General features: G+C 41.6%; 1 protein-coding gene across 2 annotated transcripts in view; it reads right to left on the reverse strand.

Moving 5' to 3' along the window:
* PXK (PX domain containing serine/threonine kinase like) overlaps positions 1-12,871 on the reverse strand; it is a 174,724-nt gene that overhangs the window by 94,029 nt on the left and 67,824 nt on the right. For both annotated transcript variants that reach the window (XM_082265566.1, XM_082265567.1), the window contains exons 2-3: positions 12,403-12,453; positions 2,692-2,739 (exon numbers count right to left, since the gene is read on the reverse strand). In XM_082265566.1, the coding sequence (XP_082121692.1) occupies positions 2,692-2,739; positions 12,403-12,453 (99 nt within the window). The remainder of the gene's footprint in view (positions 1-2,691; positions 2,740-12,402; positions 12,454-12,871) is intronic.

Raw genomic sequence — 12,871 nt, forward strand, 5'->3', positions numbered from 1 at the left:
TTTTAAAGGTGAAAACAGAGTTACATTTTTCTTTGCTTTTATGCACAAGTGTTGTGGGCTTTTTGTACGACAAACAGTATCTCACAAAAGGGAGTACACCCCTCACATTTTTATAAATATTTTTTATATATCTTTTCATGTGATAACACTGAAGAAATGACACTTTGCTACAATGTAAAGTAGTGAGTGAACAGCTTGTATAACAGTGTAAATTTGCTGTCCCCTCAAAATAACTCACAGCCACTTTTGTTGCCAGCAGTTTAAACATTAATGGCGTGTTGAGTTATTGTGAGGGGATCACAAACTTATACTGTTATACAATCTGTGCACTCACTACTTTACATTGTAGCAAAGTGTAATTTCTGCAGTGTTGCCACATGAAAAGATATAATAAAATATTTAGTCCCCGTTCACACTGGGGCGACCTGTGAGGCGACCTGGTCGCCTCACAGGTCGCCGTAGGTCGCCTTCCATAGAGAAACTGCGGACCCGTTCTAATAGGAGCGACACAAGTCGCTCAGACTTAGAAAAAGGGTCCGGAGCTTCTTTGGGGCGACCCGGAGCGACTTGCATACACTTCAATGTTATGAATGCTCCGCGACCGCGACCTCGGAGGTCGCCCCGGGAAGTCGGATCGCCCCAGTGTGAACGGGGCCTTACAAAAATGTGAGGGGTGTACTCACTTTTGTGAGATACTTTATGTGATGCTATTCATGGATGCTTTTGGCTATTGTGTATGCCATCTTGGAAACTTTGTGTTTATACTACTGATATGTTTTCTGTTCTTTTTCTTTTATTTTTTGAATAAAATCTTTTTCTGGTTAAAAAAAAAATAATTATAGACAGTGCACCTTTTTAAAAAAAAAAAAATAAATGCACCCACATAAATAAGTTCATGTAATATATTTTTGCACTGGAATCTGAAAAACACTATACCAATGATCAGTGCATAATGGGTGTAATGCACAGGCCCTGGCAGACTCTTGCTCCAGCCCCAGGTCCGTACAAGGGTACAGATCCACCATGGGGTATGGAAGTAAACAATGGACTTCAAGTACCCTGTGACAAACTCACTTGTGCTTCATTGAAAGACTACAAGTAGCAGATGGGACTTACAATATTTCTATTCAGAGTTCTTGTGAATTGATCTCGCATTACACGGTTGTGTAAAAAAAAAAATCAAAGCCGAACCCCAAAATTCTTTCAATTGGGAATGCATGTTTCATGTTACACCCTAAATATCTAAAATAGTTAAAACGGTGGAATAAGCTTTTAAGATCACATACTATTTCCTATGGAAATAATGTGCATCTAAAGCCCCCCCCCCCTTTTTTTTTTGTGTAGATTAGGCAAGGGTTAGAACCAGGACTTAGGCCCCTTTCACACTTGTGCGACTTGTCATGCTATTTGGGACTGCAAAATTGCATGACAGGTCGTTCTCCATTATTTCCAATGAGCCCCATTCATATCTATGCGACTTGAAGTCGCACCGACTTCAAAGCAGTCCCTGCACTACTTTTGGCATGATTTTGGTGCGTTTTGAGGAAAAGACATTATAAGCCCAGTCACACTCGCATCAAAATCGCGGCAAAAGTCGCGGCAAAATCTTTGAAGTCACACAAGTGTGGAAGGGGCCTTAAAGAGGGAGGAATATAAAGTTTGAGTTGTCACCAGAACAGGAAGTGAAGGTGTATCTTCCAATGAGGAAACTTGTTCTGATGACAAATGTCTACAAGAGGATTTCTTTCAATTTGGTAAGGTTTTCTCTTGCTTCATGCTGTATCTCCAGGACATGAAGAGAAGGTTAATCCCAATGTAAACAGATGAGAACAAAAACACACAGAGCTTCTCTGCTCTATCCAAAACTAAAAAAAAAAAAAAAAAAAAAAAAAAAAAAAAAAAAAAAAAGTTTTAATTTAGTTATCTTATGTTGGAAAGCCACCACTTATAAAGATGAATTCCGGGCAGCAAGTGAAACTAGTCTGTTATCTGGTAACAATATTCAGCCTATGCTGCAACTGATGTCATATAATCCCTTGCAATTTCCAGAAATTATAATTCATTTGAGTAAATGTATCCATTTTTTAAATTTATAGGTTTTTAAACTGTTTAACATCTGCTTTTTTCCCCGCTAGCCTCAATTATTTTGTTTATATATAATAAAGGAACAAATAGTATCATTTCAGAATACATGATGAGCAGAGTGGATATGTATGACTTTATTTGTGTATTTCACCAGTTCAAACATTTTGCCACCGGTAGGGGAACTTTTTCAATCTTCTATCTTTTATAGCCGCCCCATGACTTGAAGAGACTTGTTTAGAGACTTGGAAGAGACTTGTGCACTACTTTGAAGAGACAGGCGACTTTGTCTGTGGGGAATGCCTGGCTAATCTCTTTCTTCTTCCTGGAAAGTCTGATAACAAGTCGCTTCAATTAAGATAAGGAGGCGACTCCCATTGAAGTATATGGGACAGTCGGATCACAGGTCGCCTCAAAGTAGTACAGGACCCTTTTCTGAAGTCGGAGCGACTTCAGTAGTGCCAATTAAGACGGCACTGATTGATTAACATTGCTTTTGTTATGTCAAGCGACCTGGGGCTACACAAGTCGCCTCACAAGTCATGCTAGTGTGAATGGGCTCTTAAAAGCTTACTAAAAAATAATTGACTAATGCAAATCAAAAATTACCTGCAGGTTATTGTTGAGCATGTCAAAGTCACTGTATCTTCTTATAATCTGAAAGGTATAAATATAAAGCATATTAATAAAAAAATAAAAAAAATAAATACATTTTATATACAGTATCTCACAAAAGTTAGTACACCCCTCACATTTTTGTAAATATTTTATTATATCTTTTCATGTGGCAATACTGAAGAAATGACATTTTGCTACAATGTAAAGTAGTGAGTGTACAGCTGGTATAACAGTGTATATTTGTTGCCCCCTCAAAATAACTCCACACACAGCCCAGCCATTAATGTTTAAACCACTGGCAACAAAAGTGAGTATACCACAAAATGATATTGTCCAAATTGGGCCCAATTAGCTATTTTCCCTCCCCAGTGTTATGTGACTCGTTAGTGTTACAAGGGTCAGGTGTGAATGGGGAGCAGGTGTGTTAAAATTGGTGTTATCACTCTCACTCTCTCATACTCGTCACTGGAAGTTCAACATGGCACCTCATGGCAAAGAACTATCTGATGATCTGAAAAAAAGAATTGTTGTTCTACATAAAGATGGCCTACGCTATAAGAAGATTGCCAAGACCCTGAAACTGAGCAGCAGCACGGTGGCCAAGACCATATGGCGGTTTAACAGGAAGGGTTCCACTCAGAACAGGCCTCGACATGGTCGACCAAAGGGTTGAGTGCACATGCTCAGCGTCATATCCAGAGGTTGTCTTTGGGAAATAGATGTATGAGTGCTGCCAGCATTGCTGCAGAAGTTGAATGTGAGGGGGGGGGGGGGGTCAGACTGTTAGTGCTCAGACCATACGCTGCAAACTGCATCAAATTGATCTGCATGGAAGCCTCTTCTAAAGATGATGCACAAGAAAGCCAGCAAACAGTTTGCTGAAGACAAGCAGACTAAGGACATGGATTACTGGAACCATCTCCTGTGGTCTGATGAGACCAAGATAAACTTATTTGGTTCAGATGGTGTCAAGCATGTGTGGCGGCAACCACATGAGGAGTACAAAGACAAGCTGTCTTGCCTACAGTCAAGAATGATGGTGGGAGTGTCAAGGTCTGGGGCTGCATGAGTGCTGCCGGCACTGGGGAGCTACAGTTCATTGAGGGAACCATGAATGCCATCATGTACTGTGACATACTGAAGCAGAGCATGATCCCCTCCCGTTGGAGACTGGGCCGCAGGGCAGTATTCCAACATGAATACGACCCCAAACACACCTCCGAGATGACCACTGCCTTGCTAAAGAAGCAGAGGTTAAAGGTGGACTGGCCAAGCATGTCTCCAGACCTAAACCCTATTGAGCATCTGTGCGGCATCCTCAAACAGAAGGTGGAGGAGCGCAAGGTCTCTACCATCCACAAGCTCCATGATGTCATCATGGAGGAAGGGAAGAGGACTACAGTGGCAACCTGTGAAGCTTTGATGAACTCTATGCACAAGAGGGTTAAGGCAGTGTTGGGCCCAATTTGGGCAATTTCACGTAGGGGTGTACTTACTTTTGTTGCCAGCGGTTTAAACATGAATGGCTGTGTGTTGAGTTATTTTGAGAGGACAGCAAATTTACACTGTTATACAAGCTGTACACTCACTACTTTACATTGTAGCAAAGTGTAATTTCTTCAGTGTTGTCACATAAAAAGATATAATAAAATATTTACAAAAATGATGTGAATGTGCAATGTATATGTAAAGCGCTGCGTAAATTGACAGCGCTATATAAGAACCTGAAATAAATAAAAATGTGAGGGGTAATGTGAGGGGTATACTAATTTTTGTGAGATACTATATATTATATTATATTAATATATATATATATATATATATATATATATATATATATATATATATATATATATATATATATATATATATATATACATACATATATACACACACACAAACACATATACATTTTTTTTCATACATACACACAGTATATGTCAATATATATGTGAAATATAATACGCTAGTGATGTAAATGTATCATAGATGGTACAACAAACTATATTATATAATATGAGGTAATATATAATTTTATAATGTATGAAACAGAAAACCTTAAAAAAAATGTTTACGATATGTAGAAATCTGCCATATTTAATTGTATAGTTTAAAAAAAAAAACAGTACATTTAGTTTGCTAAAGCACTGTGTTTTAAACAATTACCATTTTTTTTTTATACATGTAAAACTACTCCCTTGGGAGCTGCTGGTTTCGGGTTCCCCTGGGTTATCATTAGCAACAGCATGACAGTTCAACATTTTCCCAAGTGTTTTAAGCTCAGTCAGGAAACAGTCCAGTAGCTTTGGTTTTTGTGGTTTTATTGAGAACTTGGATGGGAGAAGGGAATGAGTGGGATACTCCAACTTGTATAACTATGCACAATTAGCTGGGACGACTGATTAATGCTGATTAACGCTGAGTAGCACTGTATAATGCTAGTCACGGCTAGGCCGCTGCTTCACCTTGTCATAAGTAGTGAAATAGAATTGAGTGAACTTCCTAAAGGTAAACTGTACTGTACTGCAGAACAATCTTTAGGGCCCTTCCTGGCACCCCCTTTGTTCCTATTCTTCAGGGTCATCTACACGGCACCCCCTTTACTGTTAAACTTCCTGTGTGAGCTAGCTCCTTGATCTCCCTGACTTCTCTGGAGTGGTCCCCTCTCCTAGGCAGACCCTGTGGCAAATCCCCGAGTACTCACGACACTGTTTTTCCTGAGAGACTCTGCCACCAGCTCTACTGTCAGCACACTGGATCCTCTGCAGCTCAGCGCCACACCAGGTTCACTAGGCCAACTGCCTAGGACCACTTTCCTCTCACACTGCACGAGGAGAGACCAGCCGTCTGCCTCCTCCTGGGACTCTGCTTCCTGATAAAGATGCCCTGTCACATGTCCCCTCCGTATTTATGGTCAATCCGAGGATGCATTGCAGGAATGCCCTCCCACTGGGACTGCCATGAAACACGATGTGCCACTGTGGTTTCCTCCACTGTCCAACAAGCTCCCTCATTGGATACAGTGGGGACACTCCCTCAGACCCAGTGAATCACACCTGGAAACATGCGACAGGCAAACTAATAGATAAGGCTCCTCGATAAGCAGCAGGAGCAACACAGATGATCTTACCTAGCACCTATCTAACTACGGCAAGAGGAGGGGGAGGGTCGAAGGGCAAGCAAGAGGAGGCGCCAGCAGCGGAGGAGCTACAGCCTGGCCCCACCTGCTATTCCAGTCGTAGGAGGAGAGAGGCCGGAATCGGCTTTGGGCAGATGGCGCACAGGCACGGTTTGGAAAAAGAGGTGGGCAGAGCCTGCAGGTATAGTCACCAGGCATCGAATTGTCATCATGGCAACAAACAAGATCCGGAAACCAACCAAGGCTACACCCACCTGGGAAACAGCAGCCCAGGAGGCAATTCAAGGATCCTCTCAAGCAGGGGCAGAGCAAGCCGGCAGTGCAATTCCTGTGCGGTGTGCTTCACCTATAATTACTCAGTTGGAACAGGACAGCATGTCTCTGAATACTGGCGAGTGTGAAACTCTGTATAAGCTCTCTGCTTTATCATCTTCGTTAGAACAACTTATTCATACTATACGTAATAAAACTGAAATGCAGTCAGGCTCTGTAGGGGATCTTGGTGGTGCAGCAGCAGGGGTCTGTGTCCCAGAGTCCTGCTGTTGCAGTGCAGCCTTCACACTCTCCCTCACTTAAGTACTGGAGGGGGGTGCTAGGGAATGCATACTGTGTGTTCTTTCCCCTCTTGGTTTTCATGTTTCAGGTGCTTTTAAAGAAAAAATCTGGCAAGGTGAATACATAGATTTAGTAAGAGTTTTCCCCTCTTCAAAGGATTTTTCTCACAGATATGACAGGAAGGATGGAAAAATGAAGGATGACAAACGTAGACCTGTGTTAAAGTCATTTTATAGCTGGTTACAAGCATTTTGCATCTATGAAAGTGTATTATGTGAGAAATATCCAGAGAAGAGTTCAGCTCTATTTCAAAATGTGGATATAATCCTTGAGGCCTACAGGAGCTTTAGCAGTCTTTCCTGATTATCATATGATGAGGCTTTTCGGCAAAAACTAGCCGTTCAACCTTCTCTCCAGTGGGGTTCCAAGGATGTTAGTCTTTGGTTGAATTTATTTTTGCCGCAAAGGCAACCTCTTATTCGTCAGACCACTTCTACTGCAGTAAATGCTTTAGGGATTGTGTATAAAAATGGATATGTTTTGCATTTAATGACAGTCAATGTAAATGGTTAAACACATGTAAATATAGGTATGAATGTGCCTTCTGTTCGGGTGCTCACCCAATTTCTAAGTGTTTTCCCGAAGCTGCAGTCGGCCCAAAAAGATAATTTTCAAAAAAGCACTAACGCCAGTGAATATCCAAAGAATGCTCTCTTGGCTTTCGATATTACCCAAACCAGCAGATGGCTTCTCTGTTAACTGAAGGTTTCATGGTGGGTTTTAATTTACCACCTTTTGAAGGTTCAGGATGTATCGTGGTTTGCAGTCAAGAAAAAGTCAAAAAAAAAAAAAATCAGTTAGAAAATTTTCTCTAAAAGTGAAGGAAAATTTGCTTAAGGAGTGACTGTTGGTAGAATGTAAGGCCCATTTGATTCCCCTCCTTTTGTGAATTTTCGAGTTTCGCCTTTGGGGATGGTTCCCAAGAAGGAACCTAATGAATTCTGTCTCATTCACCACCTGTCATTTCCTTTTGGTAATTCATTGAATGATCAGATAGACCCAAATTTAACTTCAGTAACCTATGCGTCTTTTGAGTCAGCTTTGCAGAAGCTGAGGATGTTAGGTCTGCATGCTTTTCTGGCTAAAGCAGACATAATGTCAGCTTTTAGACTTCTCCCGTTAAATCCAAAATGTTTTAATTCATTAGGAATTTGTTTTGAGGATAGATGATTTTTGGTTCATGGGACCAGAAGGGTTGGATGATTGTATTTATTTACCACAATCATTCTTTTTAGTATGTAATTATATTTCGGTATCCCTCTGGCTGAAGAGAAGACTTTCTTTCCCACAACCTCAATAGATTTCCTAGGAATTACGTTAGATACAGTAGCATTGAAGTTTCGTCTTCCTAGTGATAAGATATACAAACTCATGCAGCTACTTTTATCTTTATATAAGAAAGAAAGTAACACTAAAAGAAATACAATCGCTTTTAAGTTTTTAATTAGCATTCGCAGCTAGGGTACTTCCCATGGGGAAAGTTTTTTCAAGGAGGATATATGTTTCTATCTCAGGTTTAAAGAATCTATTATCCCATATCAGAATAACATTGGATATTAAAGAGGACTTTGGCTGGTTTGTAGAACATCTTTGGAGCATTTTATTGGGAAATCTTTGTGGCAGCAGCAATTTATTTCTGACAATGAATTCTGCTTAGTTACAGGTGCAGCTGGATCGGTTGGGTTCGGGACAATTTGGAGGAGCCCTTGGTGCGTTTCTACCTGGCCCAAAGGTGGATTGCTAATAGCTTTTGCAAAAATGTACTACTGAAGTTATTCCCTGTGGTTGTTTCTATTGAATTGTGTGGTTTTCAATTTGCGAATAGAAGAATATTAGTAAGCACTGATAACAAAAATGTGTCTTTTGCTGTCAACTGTCTTTCCTCCAAGTCTCCACAGGTGGTTCCTTTTTTGCGTTATTTGGTTTTTCTTTGTCTGAAGTGGAACATCTGGTTGAAAGCGAAGTACATCCCAGGTAAGGTTAAAATAATAGCAGACAATCTCTCTCGCCTACAGATGGACCGATTTTTCTCCCCGATGCCGGAGGGTGAAATAGTCGGAGCTTTGTGCCTGCCCAATTTATGGAAACTGATTTAATTTTTGTGAACATTCAGAATTCAGTGGCCAATTCTACTTGCAAGAATTATTCTTCTGCATGGTTATCCTTTCTATCTTCTTTAAAGACTGACATTTCTAAATATTTGGAACAGTTAGTTTTGGTATTTCTTCATTAATGGAGAAGGAATACTCTTGGTCACATCTTAGTAAAACTCTATCTGGCATTTCCTTTTTTCTACGTCATTATAACCTTCCTGCATGTCAGTTTCTTTTCGGTAAACAGGCCCTTAAAGGATATAGAAGGGTATATTTAACTTATGACAATAGATCCCCCATTACCCCTGCCATATTAGCAAAATTATGAAGGATTACGAATTTGGTTTGCTCTTCTGAGTATGAAGCTATCCTTTTTAATTCAGAGTTTTCAATTGCCTTCTTTGCGGCATTCAGAGTTTCTGAAATATTACGTCCATCTCCAGCTAGAAGGTCAGGTATTTTGTTATCTAATGTTTTATTACTGGAAGACAGTTTAAGGATTTTTCTGCAATCTAGTAAAACTGATACTTTAGGTCTTGGATCTCATTTAACAAATGCCAAGATGAAAGTATCTGTCCAGTTAGGGCGTTGAGGTCTTATATTATTATAAGGCCGGAGTTATGTAACTTATTATTCATTCACAGTGACGGTTCGCCATTAACAGGTTATAAATTTGCAATGGTATTAAAGAAATGTTTGGCGCATTTAGGCCTCATGCACACTGGACGCTATCAAAACGTCAGTAGAAAGCTGTAGCTGTAGAAGGCGTTTTTCAGCTTTTTTTGCAGTAGCGTTTTTCAGCTGTAGCATTTTTAGGCTTTTTTTTTTTTCAGCAAAACTATACTCCTACAAAGGCTTATGGCTCATAAACGTTGATAAACACAAAATAGCCATGTTTTTTGGCGTTCTAAGCTTTTATCAGAGTTAGAGCGTTTTTACAGCTGAAAAACGCCTCCTAAATACCACTAGTTCTGGGGTTTTTTTACAGCCAGAAAACGCCCCTGCCAAAAAATGCTGATAACAGCCTATGGACACATAGGATAACATGCTGGGGAGTTTACTGGCTGCAGGAAAAAACGTCTGATGCCACAAACAGCCATTGTAAAAATGTCCAGTGTGTATGAGGCCATTTAAGAATAACGACACATTCTTTTCGAATTGGAGCAGCTACTGAAGCTGCTCAGATTGGTATAGAATTTAAAAGCATAAAAAAAGATAGGAAGATGGAGTTCAGAAGGTCAAGGTTAGAATGTCAAGTGAGGATTGGTTAAATTAGGGTCATATGACCTTCAAAATCTTCTGGAATGGCTTTGGGGCTTATTTAAATTGCCTCCTGACAGAGCTTTTTTGCCAGTTACCTGAGAGGATTCGTCGCAAGAAGCTCCCATCCCGATACCCCCATTGCGGCCGGTTTATGAGGTGGGTCCCTTTGGTACAACAATCAAAGGGGATATGTGAGAATAGGTTTAAACTAAATGCTGGATCAGCCTGAGTCTTAGTGGGTGGGCGTGGGAGTGTTGGTGATTTCTGGATAATTTTGGTTGATAAAGACATCTGAAGTTGATAAAGTTTTTGATGATATTAAAATAAATGGATTTTTGTAAAATCTTACCGTAAAATCCTTTTCTCTTAAGCTCATTGACAGACGCAGTCCTCTTGATTAATATCAAATTGGGTTATACTGCCCTCTACAGGAGTAGGACACTAGGCAGAAGGAAAACGTTCTGGCCACACCTTAGGGGCAGTCCCAGAGGGTATATCCTCTCTCTCTCTCTGCTACAGGATGTCAGTTATGTCACAAAGCAGTGTCAGAGAATTTAACCCAACCCAACTCAAAAGTAGAGGGGCGGGTACTGCGTCTGTCGATGAGCTTAAGAGAAAAGGATTTTACTGTAAGATTTTACAAAAATCCATTTTTCTCTGTCGCTCATTGACAGACGCAGTCCTCTTGATTAATATCAAATTGGGACGTCCCAAAGCAGGGCCACAAATGAGGGGTGGGATAACAGAAATCAAAATCCAATCTAGAAGGCCCAACCGGTGCCAACTAGAAGTTTTAAAGGCTCATCAGACAAAAGGATGAGACTCAACTGAAAACCCAACAGAAAAAAACCCTCGAGGTAGACCAACGGTCTCCTCAAATTGCGGCCTGCAAAACCTTGCGGCCAAAAGAGGCATCCGCCGATGCCATCACATCAACTTTATAAAATTTTGTAAAGGTATGAACCGACGACCAGGTAGCCGCCTTGCAAACCTGGACCACTGACGCCTGATGGCGGAAGGCCCAGGAAGCACTGAGCGCCCGAGTGGAGTGCGCCTTAACAGGGAACGGAGGATTCCGACCCTTAATAGAATAAGCCTGTACCACCGTCTGTCTGATCCATTTGGAGATAGTCGCGGCAGATGCAGGCAACCCCTTTTTGGGGCCATCCGTGATCACAAAAAGTGAATCCGTTTTACGAAACGAGTCCGTAGTTTTCAGGTATACCCTGATTGCCCGAACCACATCCAAGGAATGTAACGCACACTCCCGAGGATGACTGGGCTTAGGACGCAAGGAAGGTAGCACAATATCTTCATTCAGGTGAAACTCTGAAACCACCTTAGGAAGGAAGGATGGATTCGGACGAAGAACCACCTTATCCCTATGAACCACCAGATATGGGGAACGACAGGATAATGCGGCCAGTTCTGACACCCTGCGTGCAGAAGTAATGGCCACCAAGAAGGCCACCTTCTGGGATAATGTAAGCAAGGGAATCTCCCTGATATTTTCAAAGGGAGGTTTCTGAAGAACCGACAACACCAGATTAAGATCCCAGGGCGGTAAGGGCTCGCGCACTGGCGGAGCCAGGTGCCACACCCCCTGGATGAAATTCCGCACCAAGGAATGGGTAGCCAAAGGTTTCTGAAAGAAAATTGCTAACGCTGAAACCTGACCCTTGCTCCTGACTAGACAGAAAAAAACTAACATCCTGTAGCAGAGAGAGAGAGGATATACCCTCTGGGACTGCCCCTAAGGTGTGGCCAGAACGTTTTCCTTCTGCCTAGTATCCTACTCCTGTAGAGGGCAGTATAACCCAATTTGATATTAATCAAGAGGACTGCGTCTGTCAATGAGCGACAGAGAAATTTGGATTTAAACCAGGCATGTCCAACCTGCGGCCCAGAGCCCCAGGCAATGCGGCCCACTGCCCCCTGACAATTTTTTTTTTTTTGATGGGGAAGAAGGAAGTCGGGTCAGGGGCACAGCCACAGTGGCTTCCAACTAACTGTAGGCAGAGGCTGCCTCGGAAGGGATCATCCTCTAGTTGTGTTAAATTAGTGCTTGGGGGGGGGGGGGCAGCAGCGCAGGAAGGGCACGGAGGCGTTTTATTACTTATATACCTTAACTATAGTTTATATTTTATATGCGGCCCGAGAAACTTTCTCTACACTCAATGTGGCCCAGAGAAGCCAAAAGGTTGGACACCCATGATTTAAACCAATAAACCAGGCGCGTCCTATTTTGATACAGGGTCTTGTGTGTTGGTGTTTGTTTATTTTGTGCAGGTTTAGCCTGGCGCCTGCGGTCCGATGCCTGCATTCAATAAACTGTGTGAAAGCAGGAACACCTTCATCAGAGGAATAATGTATCAAGGTTCACTTCTTATTGATCCCCACTGATTATCCATTTCAGAGCTATGTAGGAGCAGCTCTCTGACAGCCCGATCGCTCTGAGCCATGTGACACAAGTCATTATTACAGTGCATATGATGGATTTGTGTGTTTACCAGCCACAATAACGCTGTGACTAAGGACGTGTTTACAATGCAGAAGATGCTGCTGACAAGAAGAAATCAGCACATGAATTACCTGCCAGCTGTTTTCCATGGATACCCCTCGCTGGACTCGTATGATGTATTCCTGTGGAACCAAAGGAGAGTACTGAGCAAAGCATTGTAATTATCTACACCAACCAACATAGCCTCCAGCAGTGTCACCGCATTAAACTGTACAAAACACAATATACAGAGTGCATTACATAAGAGAGAAAAGAGAGCTGCAAAGGCTGGATATGGTTAGTGCATGTTGCTTTACATTCCTAATCACATAACAAGATAGATACACGTTACACATATACAACATAAGATTTATTAAAAACGTCATGGTGGGTTTTTTTTTTTTTTTCTTGCCTCTAAACGCCCCTTAGCCTATCTGTCCATGCACACAGGCTTTTTAGCAGCGCTTCGTGGCAGGGGCTTTTAGGGGCAGGAAAAAAAAAAAACACTGTCAATGCGTCCAGGAGCAGCAATTATGGCAGAAAAAAACGCTTGCTGCTATT

This window comes from Pelophylax lessonae (genome assembly GCF_965119305.1).
Source record: "Pelophylax lessonae genome assembly, chromosome: 8".
NCBI classification, from domain to species: domain Eukaryota; kingdom Metazoa; phylum Chordata; class Amphibia; order Anura; family Ranidae; genus Pelophylax; species Pelophylax lessonae.